Source organism: Scardinius erythrophthalmus (genome assembly GCF_964197995.2).
Source record: "Scardinius erythrophthalmus genome assembly, chromosome: 2".
NCBI classification, from domain to species: Eukaryota; Metazoa; Chordata; class Actinopteri; order Cypriniformes; family Leuciscidae; genus Scardinius; species Scardinius erythrophthalmus.
Window position 1 is genome coordinate 28,636,801 of NC_138222.1, and position 19,209 is coordinate 28,656,009.

A 19,209-nucleotide genomic window follows, 5' to 3' on the forward strand; every position below is an offset into this window, starting at 1 on the left:
TTATTATTATTATTATTATGTGTGTAGGCCGTTCTATAAATTATGTTATTAGTGCTTTGGCAATGTAAAGATTAATTTCACCATAGCAATAAAGCGAATTGAGTGCTTTGTTTGTGTGTTCACGAGAGCGCACGACAGATGCGTGTTGTGTTCACGCGAGAGCGTTGCGTGAACGTGCATCGGAGATTAAATTTTTGTAAATAAAGAGGTAGGGCCTAAATTATGTTTTTTTTTTTGTTTTTTTTTTTAAATTAACTTAATTTGTGTTCCGAAGATGAACGAAGGTCTTACTGGTTTGGAACGACATGAGGGTGAGTAATTAATGACAGCATTTTTATTTTTGGGTGAACTATCCCTTTAAACTGCCACATTAACACATAAAAAGCGGCTACTGTACCCTCAACATAATCCGAAACTCCCTAGACAAAGCAGGTAAAAGCACTGAACAGCATCTACTCAGTTAAAAATCAATACAATGATATCCTGAATGGGCTTTTTGGACAATATTTGTACATTTAACAACATTTCTTCCATAAATCCTTTAAATACAAATTATTACTGCTACACAAGCAAACTTTCCAGTGCTTTTCATTTTTTAAAGAAATGACGGCAACTTGTTGCATCTCTTGAGGTGATATTCAAGTTGGCCTGCAGAAATAGATTTGCCTTTATTTCATGCTTCCACTATCAACATGGCCACCTTGATGAGTCTGTGTTTGCTCTTAATTTACATGACAGAGAGGGGAAGAGGCTCACATCACTCATGAGGCTACAGACACCATTATCTACAATGGAACATCTTGCACTTGTTAGACATGGATAGCATGAATAAAGTCTGAAAGTGATGAACGCCGGACTGAAACAAATGGAGACTATTTGCTCAAAGCACAATGTCATTTAACAATCCAAAAGCCTAAAGAATTGTGGCAACTCAGTCACCATTATTCAAGTAACCTATTTTATATGCTTTAATGGCATACTTTGTTTTGCTGATCAATGACAAGCAAAGAAAATAACCCACTTGATGTAATATGTAAAAAAATTATAAAATGTCATGCATTATCTTTCAGGACCCCTCATCGTATGTGATCTGTCTGCAGCTTTCATCATTACAAGAAATATACTTCTATGGTAAAACAGCACATTACATGCTACATCTCATCTATTGACTTACCTCTTATAAACTCTTGAGTTGCACAGGAGAGGAGAGAGTGAATCAAAAAGCAGAAGGTAAAAAAGGATCTGTGTGACTTTGTCAAGGCCTCACCAGACAAGTGAAGTGGGACTGCGGCTCTTGGTTGCCTTGACGACGGATGCTTTTTCAAGCAAATCAGCCAATGAAATGCGCGCTGGTCATCATACAAAAGGCCATGTGACTCTCTGGCTGCCTTTCAGCAGGAGGAGACAAGAAACACGAGGAAAAATGACGTGTGAATGACAGCACTATTCTATTTCTTTATACTCGTTTATGTCTGTTTTATGATGACTGCGGTCCCATAACTGAAGCAGATGTCTGAAATATATTTGAGGTTAAATTGGGATTGGAAGTGTGTGCCTTAAGTCTACGGAGATGAAAGATTGCCACCTAGTGGACAATTGTGAAAATTACATCAGTGCTGGACCTCTAGTTTGAAAATTATTTCATTTAAAAGTGATTTTGAAATAATAAAACAGTCAGTAATTAAACGCTGAGAAAGGTTTATGGTAATTAAGTATGCAATGAAAATAAATCAGCAGCCATACCTGAGAAATACAGCAACGACACATGCCTGCTTATCAAATATACTCCATCATTGTTTTTTTTATTTTTTATAGAGAATCATTAACTATTTCTCAAAGGACTCAGTAACGTTTTGGATATATTCGCTGTATACGTCCCTCAGACTCCCATAACTCATCTCGATAAAACATGTAAGCGTTTGAGATGAAAATAAAGAAATATGTCAGTTTTTAAATAATTAAAACTTTGCTATATTGTCATTGTTCTGTAATAATAATAAAAAAAGAAGAAAATAAAGAAAGAATATTTTTTTAAGGTTGAGACACTTAACTGTTTATAATTTGAAATTTCCTTCTGATTGTAATCAGTGATTTATAAAACTATTTTTAAGAAAGAAACTGATTTTTTAATTCTATATGGACATTGTTCTGTACAAATGATAAAAAGAAAGGAAAAAGAATTAGCCAACAATAATTTTTGTCATCAAGAGTTTGTCATCTGAAATTCCCCTCTAATTGTCAGTGATTTTATGAGAATTAAACTCTATATGGGGAATGGTCTGCAATGAAAGAAAGAAAGAAAGAAAGAAAGAAAGAAAGAAAGAAAGAAAGAAAGAAAGAAAGAAAGAAAGAAAGAAAGAAAGAAAGAAAGAAAGAAAGAAAGAAAGAAAGAAAGAAAGAAAGAAAGAAAGAAAGAAAGAAAGAAACGATGTTATTTTTGTGTTTGCAACATAAGACAGCCCACCTGTAATGTAAAGGGTTGAGAGAGAGTGTGTTGTGTGTATTGAAACACACAGGGTTTGGGCGTGTGCTGTGGCTCTAAGCTCCCTCTTCTTCTTCTTCTTCCCCCTACACACACAACACTCACACACACACACACACACACACACACACACACTGCTCGCTCGCCTATCAGTCGACCCACACCGGCAGCTCGTTGTTCGATGTTTGTGTTGCTCGCATCTGCTTCAGCGAATCTGTAGCGCGCGAGAGGAAGAACAAGAATAACACGAGCTGTCTAATGACGAAAATAGTTGAGAGCAACGGAGCATTGAGGGGAGCAGCGGGAAGGATGTCGACATATTATTGACTTGTGCTGAGTGTCGTCGAGACGAGCGAACAGCGCCGTGGATTCTGTAAGTACTAGTCCAGCTGCTGTCTTTCTGTGCTGTGTGTCGTGCAGGAATAACAGCAGCAACAAAATGTTCCTTGTAGACGCTGGACGGAATTATTTTTTTATTTAATATATATATATATATTTTGCCACCAAGGCGTAAATCATTTCACCAGCATCTCGAAACTGAAGAACTACTCCTGTAGTGAACATGGAAAACGAAACAAATGCGTCAAATCAGTGCGCGCGCGCCTGAATTCCATTCATTTCTAGTTCGTTACATTGTAGCGAGCTGTGCAACTATATTCATATAGGCTACATACAGCGGTGTTGCGTAGCTACTATGGACATAATGGTCGATGCAGGAGAAATAAGTTTATTTAAACCAACAGAGCAAGAAACGTTTTTTTTTTTAAAGACTAGTTTTTGTAGCCTACTCTAGTCTTTACGTTTTTGAAACTTATTATGTCATCACATAGATTGGTTGCCATTGTATTGTAGGGCTAGCAGAGATCCACTCACTAAAATGACTACGTTGTTTACATTGCGCATCGTCTGAAAAGTCAATAAAGGTGATGTCATTGCATTTCAGCGGTAATGAGAAAAATGAAAGGGATTTATTACACATATACATAGCCTGCCTACACACACACACACACACACACACACACACACACACACACACACACACACACACATATATATATATATATATATATATATATATATATATATATACATATATATATCTTAGTGTGGGACTGTGTGTGTTTTTAAAGGGTGAGGTATCCTTCCTGGTACAGTGTGATCACTAATTTTATGGGCAAAGAACCCTCTTTTGATTCGGTAATTAAAAGTTGTTTTGCCTGACATGTGATCCAGAGCCTAAAGGCAATATAAAAGTTGTAAATTTCACAGGTAAGGCTACATGACAGGTGGAGGAGCTAAAAATAGATTTTCAAATGGAATACTTGATGCAGTGTCCAGTGACAAAGCTGAACCTGATGGCTTGACTGATGTTTTTTAACAGTGCACAGAAATTCAGATGAACCATACTTTATTTTTTTCTCATTAGCAAAGAATAGAATAGTTGTATAATACGACTAATATTTGACTCATATTTGGTTACTTTATTAACTGTTCCATGAATTTTTTTTACAAAAATGGTTTAGGAAATACTTTCAGATAAATATTCAGAAAAAAAATATAGATGATCAGCTGTTATATTTAGGTTCTTTGACTTGTATCTTCTCCTGAGGATCCATAATTTATTAACTAGATTGTCAGAATTTCAAATCTAGTTTGAAAGGGATAAAATTACACAGGTTATGAGTGAAATAGATTCTGCTGGCACTGAATCAAACATTTTAACTAATAACACAAATAGATCACTATAAGGGAAAGTCCTGTTGGCAAGTTTCCGCCGCAGCCCAAAATAGATTTTTTTTTTTTGGTCCAGTGTTACATTACTAGACAAGGGTAATTTTATCTGTCTTAAATATTGTCAGCAGGACAAGTGCTTTACTCCAGGAAGCACTGGTATACTCTTTATGGATGTTGACTGGAATCCCCCGTTTACTTTTTTATTGAATGAACTCCCTGTCAGTTCTGTTTCCTTATTTTAACTTGTTCAACAGACTGTTTCAAGTGTATATAAGTCCTATAATGATTCATTTTATTAAAAAAAAAAATCAAATTTCCTTGTTCCTTCTTGGTTTCTTTCAGTTTCTGACTCCGCAGCAGTGAGAATGACAGAATATAAGTTGGTGGTGGTAGGTGCAGGTGGTGTGGGCAAGAGTGCTCTGACCATCCAGCTCATTCAGAACCACTTTGTTGATGAATACGACCCAACCATTGAGGTAAGCCTAAAGTCAAAATGGTAGTTTCTGTCATTACCGTTGTCACATATGTAATAGTTTATTATATGTTCAGTTATCAAATTCAGATGGCACAGGCTGATAGGTCCTTTACATGCAATCTGCAAGCAGTTACAACCGTCACCACATGGCACAAGCTGTTTGTTCTCTGCTGATCATGCAGCCAATGAGATTGCTTGCCTAACATTTAAATAGTTTTGTTCATTGTATGCTGTATCCTCTGAAACCCTCCACCTCCCCCAGCTCCTCCTGTCTTGATCTGCTATTTATTATTAGATTTATGTATTTCTGTTCATGCAGCAGCATATCTTACATGCGCATGAGAGCGTGTCTGTGTATCTATTGGCAGTAGCAAGTCCATACTTTCTCTGCAGCAGCATAGTAGATCTAGTCCGTGAAGACCAAATACATTAACATTGCCATAATCAATAACATGCCAAAACTTCTTAGAGTTCTCATGATTGCAAAAAAAATAGACCTCAGTGCATAATATAGTTCCATAATTTCAAATAAAATAATTTATCAATAGAAAACATCAAAATTTAATCTGAGGGTAAAACATTCGCCCCACTTTGGTCAAATAATCCATAGTTTCCACTTTCTCTTTATCAGTAACAGAATATATTTTACTGTATATTGCAGTGTCAATTGAGCAGTAAGAGAATTCACAATTAGAGCTGTCATGATTCCTCGATTAAATTCGAGTACTCGATTTTAAAAAATCCTCGATTGCAATTTAATATATTTTATATGGTTTAATATATATGTGCTTTAATTATTTAGATGCAAGGCTATGTGCATCACAGAGCGGATCCATTCACAGTAAATGCTGCTCCACATTAACTGTTATCATTTACATGCATGGAGCGCATCTCACACACCATCTCTGCATATGCTGTGAGTTTGGGTTGCTTATAACGTTCATCAGGGAACGCAATGTGCGCCATTTCATCAGATTTGAAAGGTAAATTTATAACACAGGAGAATACATCAATATGTTTCAAAATATGCAAACTGTTCATCGCGTGAAGTTTGCATGTTTTGATGTCCACATATTCTTGTTCAGGAAATTACAGTGGTTGTAGCATTTCTATTGTAAAGAAGTGGCCAAATATGTAAGATTAAGTAAACATTTCAATTAAATGCAGTTTGGCCAATTTTAAAGGAACACTCCACCGTTTTTTGAAATAGGGCTTATTCAACTTCTTTCCTTTCCTGCGCATTCACAACAAGTACAAATAGCGATGCAGATTAACACTAGGCGATTTCCTAGGCAGATATTGACTTATATATTAAGGACTATATTAGGGGGAAGCACAGGCAAAGCACTGCTTTGATGGCGTGATATCTCTGCGCCCAAGTTGCAGTGCTTCCAATATATAAGTCAATATCTGCCTAGGAAATCGCCTAGTGTTAATCTGCATCGCTATTTGTACTCGTTGTGAATACACAGGCCACAAGAAGTAATTAGGTGTTTTTTTTAGTTTTTTTATATATCACTTTTACTCAGGACATGCTAGTTGGCAACAAAGGATTCCATTCATTGTGCTAAGCTAAGCTAGTGCCGGCCCTGTCAAACTAAAACAATGCATTCACTGAGACAAAAATGCATTTGCCCACCTATCTAAATGTAGGAAAGAAGGTGAATAAGCCCTATTTCAAAAAACGGTGGAGTGTTCCTTTAAATGAGGATTCTTGATCACACTGTAAAGTGTAACAACAACAATCACCAGGCGTTGGGCGCCCTCTGCAGGCATTTGTTATAATAAATAACGGACATAAGATGATTGTTTATATTATGTATATCATGTATTTTAACAGTGTTATTCTATAAAACCATGATACTTTATTTGAATCAAATATTATTGCCTCTTACATTGGATATTTCTTCCTCACAGGACTCATACAGGAAACAGGTGGTGATTGATGGAGAGACGTGTCTGTTAGATATCCTGGATACTGCAGGTCAGGAAGAGTACAGTGCAATGAGAGACCAGTACATGAGGACCGGAGAGGGCTTTCTCTGCGTCTTTGCCATCAACAATACCAAGTCTTTTGAGGACATTCATCAGTACAGGTTAAATGATAGGAAACACATAAAAATACATCTTTTTGTTTCTTATAATTAATATCATTATAAATGTGGATTGTTTGCACTGCTTTTTAAAGGGAACAGATTAAAAGGGTTAAAGACTCAGATGATGTGCCTATGGTGCTTGTGGGTAATAAATGTGACCTACCAGCACGCACTGTGGACACAAGGCAAGCCCAGGAACTCGCCCGTAGCTACGGTATACCCTACATTGAAACCTCAGCCAAGACAAGACAGGTTAGAAACATTTCAGCCTGTTGTATAACCAATCATTTTGATAATAAAGTATCAAGCTGTCCTAATTTCATTGTATGGTTGAATGTATATAACTGAATGTATATGTGCGTGTGTTTCTGATTAGGGAGTGGAAGATGCCTTTTACACACTCGTCCGTGAAATCAGGCAGCATAAGTTGAGGAAACTGAACCCGCCAGATGACAACGGCCAAGACTGTATGAACTGCCGCTGTGTGGTGTCATGATCTGGTAAATTCCTTTATTCTGTTAGCTGGTGGCCCTATTATGCTTTTTAGATGTTACTTTTCATGTTGTGTGTAATATAGCTATATACAATAAATTAAGTCTCCTAAAAGAAAGAACTGATTCTGAAGTCTTACTTCCTCCATAAACCTATGTAGGTTTATAACAAATTTGCATGTTCATTGGCTTCCCGCGAACCACATCTACTTGACCCGCACTCAAACACTGTAATTGTTGCTGAGGCCTGGAAGAGTTTGGTTTTTGTTGTCGACATGTCGAGATACTATTTTCTGCTCTGCGAAAGCACTTTGCATGCACTTCCAATGAATGAGTCCATGGGCTCGAATTGATACGGTAAAACCGACGGCATTGTTACTGTTCGTATCACTGTGTATACAAGTGGAGGAGGTGAAATTCAGAAATGGTAATGCAATGGTAAATGGCAATTCGTTTCCAACACACGCTGTAAGCAGTAGACCAGGGGTGCCCAATCCTGCTCCTGCCGATCGACTGTCCTACACAGTTCATCTCCAACCCTTATCAAACACACCTGAAGCAACCAATTAAGGTCTTCAGGATCACTTGAAAATTAAAGGCAGGTGTGTTTGATTAGGGTTGGAGATGAACTGTGCAGGACAGTCAATCGGCAGGAGCAGGATTGGGCACTGTTTCAGACACTGTGAGAAAAGAGGTGATGCTACAATGTATATATAAGAAAATTAAAGGGTTAGCTCACCCAAAAATTCTGTCATTAATAATTACTCACCATCATGTCGTTTCAAACCAGTAATACTTTCGTTCATCTTTAGAACACAAATGAAGATATTTTTAATAAAATCTGAGCGATTTCTGTCCCTCCATTGAGAGCTACGCAACTACCAATTTGAAGTTTCAAATAGTTCATAAAGAGGCCTTTAATCTCTGAATTAATCAAAATGTTCTCGATCTCGATCGCTTTATATGATGAACAGATTGAATTTAGGCTTTTATTCACTTATAAACATTTATCACTTCACACATCAGTTGTGGTAAACAGAAGCTCAAGCATCTTCGCTTGATGTGCGAGAACCAATGAGGTTCATTCCCGCTTGTGTTTATGTTAGCTGTCAATGTTTATTTGTGAAAAAAAAGCCTAAATTCAATCTGTTCATCATAATCGATCGAGTCTCTTCAAAAAATTTTGACTATACCACTCAATTCATATGGATAAGTTTTATGATCTCTTTATGAACTTTTTGAAGCATCAAAGTGGTAATTGCGTAGCCTGGAAATCCAGACCCAAATATGAAAGATTAATGGTCTGGCATCGAGTAATGAAAATCGCCCAGCTCGAGGGGCGGCACCAAGCATGCATTTGAAAATCTCACTGCACGCAATTGGATAACACTACGACCAATTACAAGCCCCATTCGCTTAGCTACCAGTGGAGCTAACTGGTAGATTAGACTCTTGCCGTATCCGGTCGGCAAAACAGCAAAAACGTCCTTCTTGCAAAGGAAGAATTCGAGCGCCGTCTTCTGTTCCTCTTTTAGATAAAAAGCCAAGTCTAACTCGTTTATTGTAGCGGCCAAAGCCGTTTCAAACAACTGGTGTTCATCCATAGCCATCTTGCAATGTTTACAAATGACTTCGACGTCACAGCGCTGTCGTCATCGGTTTAGCTTGCCTCTGGCCCACCTATATCAGATAACCCGATGTGATTGGTGCAGCTCGGATACAAGGGCATATTTAATGAGCATTATTACTCGACGCCAGAGTAACTCGCTGAGCAAATTCAATTTGTGCCCTCGTGAGAACTCTGGATTTCCAGGGTAGTAATTGTGTAGCTGTCTCTCAGATTTCATTCAAATATCTTCATTTGTGTTCTGAAAATCTCGAAAAGTCTAACTGGTTTGGAAAGACATGAGGGTGAGTAATTAATGACATAATTTAAATTTTTGGGTGAACTAACCCTTTAAAGTGTTTTTTTTGTTGTTGTTTGTTTTACCTGTGTGTGAACCAATTGTAGCAGACCTCCAAAACAAAATTAGGAACCATTACAATATAATAAATGGGGCACTTTAATAAATGATCCAACCATGGCTATATGACATACATGTAAATCTCTCAATAACATAAATATACAAGTGTTCATGAATAATTGAACAATTGTGTAGTGCTGTACATGTTTACTCAGTTCTCTCCTTCTCTTTGCAGTGAAAGTGCATGGCGTGGCTTTGAAAGCAGTGCAGCCCTACAGACCACAAACACTGCAACACCTACACAGATGCTGGACGTTTAGAGCAGACTGTGTAAAAGGGAAATCTTTATTCTGGCAGCCCTGCAGTCTTCTTAGGGATGTTCCCATCGCTCTCCTTTACTGGAGAGGAAAGAAGTTGTACCTCATTTTAATGGTCTCAACACTGGAGTTGCTATACGACTGGATGAGCGCTGTCACACTTAAATATATTTACATTAAACAAACTATTTACTCTTAACTGGAAGTAATAGCTCAGAAAATAACCTCTCATATTGATTTGTCAGATGTATGTTAGAAAAACACTACGAGATGGGGAGGAGAATTGCTACATCAGTTAGATTAGCATATGTATGGATGTGAGGAAGATTTGTATTGTCATTTGCTTAGAAGAAGTCTAACCTAATAAAATGTACATAATTCATTACATTCTCTTGCAAAGAGAATAGTCATATGCAGTGTGTGTATCACAAGTTATAGTGCAATAGATTGCGATTAGAAGGTACATCTCCGATAGGACATGCTATGGAATCGCATTTATTCTTTGTTAGCCTTTTTGTATTTGAATGGCCCTCAGGGTCTTTGAATTGTGGCTTGATTAAATATCCAGATGTGATGCTTTTCATTTACATGATTAGACACATGCATCACAAATAATTGCATTGGCTAAAGAAGACAAATAAATGAAGGTCTCTTCAAAAAAAAAAATGAATGCAAACCTACTATAAACTTCAAAGCTTGGACTGAAAAGCTTTTGTTGATATTGCCAGCACTGTGCAGTTCCCATGTTCAGGTTATGCTTGAAACGTTTGTCTAATCTTCAAATGCATTTTTTCCCCTTTTACCTTTAGGAAGTACATTTTACATGTTTTGTGTCAATAAGGAGTAATATACTTCTATCAGACATCAGATTGCTTGTATTATACACTTATTGTAAATCATCATGTAAATTCATCATTACTATAAATTATGATGAGACCTTCTTTCTGCTAGATTTCAAATCTAAACAAAGGTCTTTCGATTTAATTTACGTGAATCAGATGAACACCTAACAGTGTCTTTGACTAGTGGTGAGTGTCTTCTCTTTCTGGCTGAAATTTGATGATTTTGCTCGATAAAGATTGCAGAGTGTTTTGTTCCTTGAAGTCTATTGATTGTTCTCAAGGACATACATGGGCGGATATGATTCTCCCTTTAAATCACATGTCGGTAGCTATGGATATGACCTTCAAGGGTTTCTATCAGAATGCTGTGGGCATCCAGATCGTTTTGATGGATTTAGCTACTCTGCCACAGAGTAATGTGGGTTTATCACGTGGTGTGATGGCTCCCACGACTTACTGAATATTGTTGTACATTGATATTGTTAATGTCCATTTTCCATGACACTCTTATTAACATTATGTAAAATACACAAATACATGACCTCGAATTACATAGGACCTCTATGTTATTCTGTTTCAAACATGTCATAAGCAAAATGCTGCTACTAAATCTTTTTCTTTTCTTTACAACAATAGCAGAACAGCGTTATAGTAGCGTTCCTACAGAAGAAATGGCAAAAGTCTGTTGGCTCTGGTATTTAAATAATTCGGTTCTTTTTTTTTTTTTCTTTTTTTTAAGAAGTTGTTCTTATTTTGTGTCTATGGTGTGAAGGCAACACTGAATTTCATTTTAACAATCTGTCATTATAGATTTGTGCCTACCGTTATGATTATTGTGTAAAGAAAGTGTCAAATAAAGAAGCTTTGATTTCCTGAACATCTGTTTTACATTTGAATATTTTCATAGATCTTTAAATGTTGAATTTTACCTAGTCACTACATCCTGAATATGGATTTTTAAAGGTTGAAAATTATTATTGTAGCAAAACTGTAGTAGAACCTACACTTCAACCAATGAAGTGCAACTTCTGAGTCCTGCGTCATCAGTCATCTGACCGGAAGTGAAGTAATGCCAGTTCAGCCGAGATTTCCTTGTTTGTTATGGATGCGATGATTTGGTCTTTATGAGTTTACATCCATAACACAAACTATATGATTTAACTGGTAAACGCTGTACAATCTTTTTGTAAAGTAATATATTAGTTCATAATCACTGTAAACATGACGACAATGAACGAAAATTCTCTTCGGAAAATTCTGGCGAAGGTACGTTATGTTAAACACTTGCGTACCAGAGAACATGTTTACAAAGTGTTTTACGTGATCTGGGTTATGTTTTTCTGTGTACACAGATTTATAAATACAGGGATCTGACCGCACGCGACTTAAACGTGACGTCTCACTATAAAGATCTTAAACCTGTGTTGGACAACTACGGTAAGACTGACAGTGGCTCTAAACTTCAAACACACTTACAAATGTTTAAATGTCGTTTTTATATTTAAAAGCACTTAACATTTATTTTCAATAAAGATAACATGAACATAAAAAGTTCGCAAGGTTTTAAATTTGGCAGTATGAAGTAATTTATACTTTTGTTTTCATTTTTAATTACATGTATACCAATTGATATCAGCTCAGTTTGTACTATAAATATATTTCCCAGGCCTGCACTCATTCAGCATTTTATTTTTTATTTTAGTGTTCAATGATGGCTCTACCAAAGAGCTGCTGAGTCTCACAGGAACGGTGCCAGTGAACTACCGAGGTATGGATACACTGCTTTCAAAGAAGAAGTTTCTCCACTCTTCAGACTGCCTTAATAAACAATCCAGCTGTATCCATATGAATAAAGTCCTTTTCCCTATTTAATATTTTCCTCTTCTATAGGAAATGTGTACAACATTCCCATCTGCCTGTGGCTTCTTGACACGTATCCGTACAACCCTCCCATCTGTTTTGTCAAACCCACAAGTGCCATGATGATAAAACCCGGGAAACACGTTGATGCCAATGGAAAGATTTACCTCCCATACCTGCATGAATGGAAACCTGTAAGTGTTTTTTTGTAAAATAAATAAATAAAATCTTTGTATGTTTAATTCAGGAGGGCGTAAACTCATGCATCTTTCATTTGCTTTGGTCTTCTCTTCTTTAGCCCCAGACTAATTTGTTGGGACTGATCCAGGTGATGATTGTGGTGTTTGGAGAGGAACCACCAGTCTTCTCACGGCCCAGCACTCAGGCAACTTACCCAGCTTACCCGGCAGCAGGCCCACCTAACAGTAAGCATATACTTGCGTCTGATTGTTTGATTGGTTCAGCGCAATATATTGGATCTGATAGATAATGTATTTTAAGATTTAGGTTAGCATTTGACTTCGGGCATCAGCAGTAATTATATCATTTAATTTTTCTTTCCAGCTTCCTACATGCCAAGCACACCAGGCTTGCCTTATAATCAAGGACACTCAGCCAATTCAGGGTAAGTGCTTTCAAGTCACAAATCTTGACCATATGGTCTACCAGTTGACTATGTACACAAAAGTATAAAGTTGTGGGGGTTTTTTGTGAAAAAAAAAATTACTTTTGAGCAAGGATGCTTTAAATTGATAAAAAAGTAACAATAAAGACATTTATAATGTAACAAAAGATAATCAATTGAATGTTCTTTTGAATGTTCTATTCATCAAAGAACTAAAAAAACATGTATAGAAAACAGTTATTTTAAATTGTAATAATATTAAAATATTACTGTTTTTACTATATTTCTGTTCATATAAATGCAGCCTTGATGAGCATAAGAGAAAAAAACAACATTTAAAAACCGTACTGACCCCAAACAGTAGTTTATTTCTCAGACATCTGCCACAGATCAGTGGTCTTGTTACGTGAGACAGCAAAAACACATACAATTTTTCTCATCTGATTTGGGCCTCTTTCATATGCGTTTCTAAATCCAGTACATATCAGATATCTGGTCATCTGACCTATGTCAAAAGACTTAAATCCGATCCTCCTCTTATTATTTCACAATATTCCACCACATTGACATCCATTGTAACATAATATTTTGGTCACACTTTAAGGTGTCCTTAACTACTATGTACTTTTCAAAAAATAAATCGTTTTGGTGATACGGTTAGGTTTAAGGGAGGGATTACAGTGTAAAGTGAGGGTCAACAGTGTAATTACAGCTGTAACTACATGCATGTATTTTTAAAAAATAAGTACAATGGAAGAACATGTATGTATGCAATAAGTGCAGTAGATTAAATCATTAATTTAAATAATTGGTAATACATGGTAGTTAAAGACACCTAATATAAAGTGGGACAGTCAAGCATGCATTTTGCAGCAAAAAGACATTTATTTTTATACCAGCATTAAAAGTTTAGAGCATAACGCTGCCGGGAAGTGGATAATGGAGGGCCATAGTTGAGAACCCCTGCTGTAAATCAAAATACACACTTGGTGAAAGCACCATAAGTTTCTCTTGAGACTCATGAAAATCTTGCTATAGACTCAAGGCTGTTTTTTTGGCACAAATGAAACAACATACATGAGTAGGAATTAATAATTTTATTAAATTAGTGAGCAGAATTGGCAAACTCCAGAATAATACATGGTATGAGTGAACAGTATTTCCAGGAGAGAATAGCAGGGAAATAACGAACTTCAGACGAATACGGCTTTAATTAACAATACATTTTCTGAACAGATATACTCTATAAGATTCCAACTTTTTTTTTGTAATGAAGGCTTAACCAGAATATAATCATGCTAGATCTCTTTGAAATTGCTGCTCGATGCACATGCAAGTGTTCCTATAACGAATCATGAATATAATCGTATTTTCCTTCTTTGAAGAATTATTTGGATTCACTGTATTAAAAAGAGGTAACAGTGTAACTACAAATGTTAATTAATTGCATTGAATGTAATTACAATGCACCATCATGTATGAACATTATAAGTATATTGTATCAAATGTTTAACTTAAGGCCACCTGATATAAAGCGTGACCAAATTTTCTTTTCTGTCTGTCAGGGGATTTCAGGGCTACCCTTATCCTGCAACAGCTTCTGGATACCCCTCTACCGGGTCCTCTCTCTATACCCCGGTGTCGCCTGTTACTACAGTGGGTGAGCAATAGTAGTGAAATCTCAGAAACCAAGAATCAAAAGAAACTAATGCATTTCTAATCTTGTATCTTTCTCAAAAACACTGGGGTTAGTGGTAAGATTTAAAAAATAAAATAAACTTTTTTTCAGCAAGGAGAGATTAAATTGATCAAAAGTGACAGTAAAGTCATTTATAATGTTATCATATAAGATTTCTTCAAAGAATCCGGTCAACACACTCACTGCGCTCTCCCAGCTAATTTGGTGCTGAGACCTAGCCTGGGTTTCCCCATGCTGCCTTGAGTGCAGCGCGATTTTATTCACTGCTAGGCCTGGACACCATGGACCAGATTTTCCCCTCAAAAAGGGAACCAATCACAGAACGGGGAGGGAGCAGCAAGATGATGACGACGTCTATGTGACACACCGAAGCAGTTTGTTTATATCTATGGATCCAACATGGCATCAGACGCGAAGTTACCTTTCGATGCAGCCTTAGATAGTGTTCTAAGTAGTTTAGAACGCAGGTTTATTTCGTCGTCTTCCTCGTTGTCTTCCTCTTCCTTCCTCGTGTTTTCGGTCGAAGTCCACAGTAATCGATTGTCGAGTTCACACGCATAGGTTTAGTTACCTATGATCACGCGTGTGAACTCGACAATCGATTACTGTGGACTTCGACCGAAAACAGGAAGAAAAATACAGGTATGTGCGCTGGCTGAATAAACATTTTTATTAATATCTTTCACATCTACTGCAGTCAGATTCACCCGTGTTCACTCTGAAGGAATCACTCACATTAGCTGTGCACTTGTAATGACACATCAATGATGTTAAGAGGCTAAAAGCAGGTTTAAAACTTGCCCCATTGAAGTCAACAGGGTGCAAATTTTAAAAAGAGGATAACATGGTGTAGGCAACACCGATTTTTGTCGTTGTTCTCTGTATTGACAGCACTCCATATTTACAAAAAAATGAGCTCAATGTTAAAATTGACCAGAGGGGAAAAAAATGCATCATAATTTACCACGGAAATATCAAGTGGTACATTGATAATAATAAGAAATATTTCTTTAGCAGCAAATTATCGTATTAGAATCATTTCTGAAGAATAATGTGACACTGTAGACTAGAGTAATGAAGCTGAAAAATCAGCTTTGCAAACAGGAATGAATTTTAACATATTCACATAGAAAACAGTTATTTTAAAGGGATGGGCCAAACCATCTAGGCTGTATCTCGTAAATTACCCCACTAATAATGCCCCGAATGGTACCAAACTTATACAGAAGTACAAATAGGTTCTGTACTCATAAAACGAGGCATTGGAAAGTTTGTAAGTACATCAGGAGTTCATTTAAATACCTACTGCTAACCTAGACGTCAAGGTCACTTCAGTGGTTTGGGAAAAGCACGTAAAAGTCCTGACAGAAAGCCAGTATATCCAACATTTTTTATTATTTTTTTCCGAAATGTTGACAATGTAGTGTTAACTAATAATTGTTGCAAACTGGTACTACCAACAAAATATTAGTTTATTCCTGGAACTGGGCGTCATTACATTACATTCTTATGCATCGCTTTCTGCCAGGACTTTTACAGGCTTTTCCCAAATCACAAAAGTGACCTGGATGTCCAGGTTAGCAGTAGCATAAACCATCAGGCAAGTGTTATTTAAATAAACTCCTGATGTACTTACAAACTTTCCAATGCCTCATTTTATGAGTACAGAACCTATTTGTACTTCTGTATAAGTTTGGTACCATTCCGGGCTTTATTAGTGGGGAAATTTACGAGATACAACCTAGGATCCATTAGCGCCTGCACTAAGCCATTCGGCTGATATCTCTAAATAAGCTCTAACTTTAATAATGTTCGACCAAGGGAAAAAAAGCTTCTGGTGGGGTGTTTGGCTCAAGGTCATGGTGCAAAGGACCCTAGGTTGAAATTACTCTGGACCGTCCCTTTAAACTGTAATAATACTCAATATTTTTGATCAAATAAATGCAGCCTTGTTGAGCAACTTAAGACACTAATTTTAAGAACATTAATAAATCTTACCAACCAAAAATTTTTCAACGGTAGTGAACAAACTTATTCCAAAAAAACTGTACTTTCAAACCCCTGCAAATATTTTTGCTGTGTTTCAGGGCCCACTCGTGATGGTACCATCGGAGAGGACACAATCCGTGCATCTCTGGTGTCTGCGGTCAGTGACAAATTGCGCTGGCGGATGAAAGAAGAGATGGATCGAGCACAGGCAGAGCTGGATGCCCTGAAAAGGACAGAGGAGGACTTGAAGAGAGGCCACCAGAAGCTGGAGGAGATGGTGACCAAACTAGACCTGGAGATGGTACAAGAGAAACATTCGTAATTGTACAGCTACAGTTGAAATGAGCCGAACATTCTGATTTGTTGTTGATGATACCTCAGATAATAGTGACTGAAGCTTATAACGCTACTAATTTATACAATCTAATAAGTCACTTTTTAACAAGGTATCTGCCTGAAAGCGTTGTACTATTAAATATTTTATAAAATGTAAAAATCAAACATGTTCTTTCCATTGAATCACAGGCTGATGTGGACAAAAACATTGATAGCCTCAAGCAGAAAGATGAGGAGCTGACTGTTGCCCTGGAGAGAATGCAGAACCAATCTGAGGACAATGACCTCGATGATGTGATTGTGCCGACCGCTCCTCTTTATAAGCAGATTCTGAACCTCTACGCTGAAGAAAACGCCATTGAAGACACTATCTTCTACTTGGGTGAAGCGTTACGCAGAGATGTCATTGACTTGGATGTCTTCCTCAAGGTTAGTCAACAGCCCTTTTTGTCATTGTCTTGTTGGCTAAGCTAAAACACAATATTTGAAATATATTAATGTGAATATCCTGTTGTGTGCAGCATGTGCGCCTCCTCTCCAGAAAACAGTTCCAGTTGCGAGCCTTGATGCAGAAGGCCCGGAAAGTAGCAGGCCTCAGTGACCTGTACTGACCTGCCCAAATAAATCATTCTCCCTCTCAGTTATACCACGTGGTAAACTAAATCACAGTCTTTGTGATGTGAAAGGTGATTGTAATTTACCCAGGACCAAAACCCCAAATCTCTGTGAAACGGAGAGATTGAAGTTTACATTCATAGCATCTGTAGACAACAAGTGCAATGAATTAATCTTTATTATGTTAAAAAAAATAAAAAATAATAGTGACCTTTAAGGTTCTTAACTTTGTTGAGAGGGAAACAAAGAAAGGAAATCAAACAGTTGCAAGATACATTTTTGCTCAGCTAAGGAGTTTAGCATAGCCTTTTGAAAACCGCAATCGTTGCACTTTTTGTAACTTGTGCCTCATATTCTTCTCAAGTGTCTTTTCAGGTAAAGGGTAAAGGTAAAGAAGTATGGGAATTGCATTCAATAAGCTCAACCTGAATGTTAGTCTCATTTGTATATTGTTTAATCTCCAAATAGTACCTGTAACTGAATAATTCTCTTAAAATCTGCACTTTGTTTTATTTTTAGATAAGTTAGTATATCAATCTACTTTAACATCTCAGAATCTAATTGTATCATTGTTAATGCTTAATGCACTGAAGCATTTTTGCAGTTCTACTTATGATAACAGTTGTTATGCTGCCAGTTTACATGAATGTACTTGGTTGAACTGCAAGCATATTATGCAGACATCTTCAGATTAAACTTGTATATCTATTTGAGATATGATGTATAAAACCACAAAGAATGAAGGGAACTTTTTTTGTTGTTGCAGAGAATGTAACGGCATTATAAGCATGAATGAAGTGTTTTGCTTACAATCATGGGAAACAAGGGAATGAAAGACCAAATTAGTGTGCAGTGTGTCTTTGAGGTATGAGGGTATTTAAAATGTTTAATGAATATCTGTAATAAAAAATAAATAAAAAAAACTATTAGCTAAATCTGGGTCTGGTTATCTAAACATCTTACACTGTCACAGTAGATGTTTTAAAAAATGTAAAATTCGGTATAATTTCAGACAGTTTCAATTTCATTTATTCTGTTAACTGCACAAACCTCATATGATACCTTGATCTGTTGTACAGTGTTACTCGTTTTGCTTTGAACAACTGACCAGGGCTGCCAAGTCTGCGGTTTTCCCACAGAACCTGGGCTACTTTAAACTGTTTTCTTGTGGGTTAAATGTTTGATATTGCATAAAGTTTTACCAGTTATAAAGCTGTGTTAGGATGATGATATTTTTGTGAGGGAGGGACAGTGATAGGGAGCCTGTGCATGGCTGTTTTCATTTCCATGGTATTTCCAGGATTGTTGCTAATGCTAGTAAACTAAAAATAGTATCAAAAAGTCAATTACGAAATCATTTTATTATTAATAGACATATATACTATTATAAACATAAAAATATCTCGATTTTTTTATTTATTGAGACTGTAATTGTAAATTGTTCATTTTTAAATAGTTCTAAAATATAGGATTATCACCCTCACCGATGGAATTTAAGAACTTCCCATGTAAAAACTGCTTTGTATACAATTGTTTTAAACCTACGTCTATCGTTAACAACTAGACTTCATATCTTTCAATACAGAGTGTCCTGTTACCACTTGACTGATAAATGTCCATCTTCATATGTTCCTTTTAGCTGTGATGTGTGACCTTGCATATTGTGTCTTGTGCCTTCTTCTAC

At 36.6% G+C, this 19,209-nt stretch overlaps 2 protein-coding genes across 2 annotated transcripts; both read left to right on the top strand.

Moving 5' to 3' along the window:
* Positions 1–2,512: 2,512 nt before the first annotated feature.
* On the top strand, positions 2,513–11,276 carry hrasb (HRas proto-oncogene, GTPase b). Its single transcript, XM_081394074.1, has 6 exons — positions 2,513–2,855; positions 4,559–4,692; positions 6,609–6,787; positions 6,880–7,039; positions 7,164–7,287; positions 9,478–11,276. The coding sequence occupies exons 2-5, from the start codon at positions 4,582–4,584 to the stop codon at positions 7,281–7,283; spliced, it is 570 nt and encodes a 189-aa protein (XP_081250200.1). The 5' UTR covers positions 2,513–2,855; positions 4,559–4,581; the 3' UTR covers positions 7,284–7,287; positions 9,478–11,276.
* A 141-nt stretch (positions 11,277–11,417) lies between these two features.
* On the top strand, positions 11,418–18,731 carry tsg101b (tumor susceptibility 101b). The gene is made up of 10 exons (XM_081359045.1): positions 11,418–11,667; positions 11,754–11,838; positions 12,104–12,169; positions 12,292–12,455; positions 12,560–12,686; positions 12,826–12,886; positions 14,452–14,546; positions 16,673–16,875; positions 17,100–17,339; positions 17,432–18,731. Exons 1-10 carry the CDS (start codon positions 11,623–11,625, stop codon positions 17,519–17,521), a joined length of 1,176 nt encoding a protein of 391 aa, XP_081215171.1. The 5' UTR covers positions 11,418–11,622; the 3' UTR covers positions 17,522–18,731.
* Positions 18,732–19,209: the final 478 nt, after the last annotated feature.

Excerpts from the sequence above, each read along its gene's own strand:
- hrasb (XM_081394074.1), top strand. The coding sequence starts at position 4,582 with ATGACAGAATATAAGTTGGTGGTGGTAGGTGCAGGTGGTGTGGGCAAG. Across the intron at positions 4,693-6,608 it reads AATACGACCCAACCATTGAG|GACTCATACAGGAAACAGGT; the intron begins GTAAGCCTAAAG and ends TCTTCCTCACAG. Across the intron at positions 6,788-6,879 it reads GAGGACATTCATCAGTACAG|GGAACAGATTAAAAGGGTTA; the intron begins GTTAAATGATAG and ends TGCTTTTTAAAG.
- tsg101b (XM_081359045.1), top strand. The coding sequence starts at position 11,623 with ATGACGACAATGAACGAAAATTCTCTTCGGAAAATTCTGGCGAAG. Across the intron at positions 12,687-12,825 it reads GGCAGCAGGCCCACCTAACA|CTTCCTACATGCCAAGCACA; the intron begins GTAAGCATATAC and ends TTTTCTTTCCAG. Across the intron at positions 12,887-14,451 it reads GGACACTCAGCCAATTCAGG|GGGATTTCAGGGCTACCCTT; the intron begins GTAAGTGCTTTC and ends TCTGTCTGTCAG.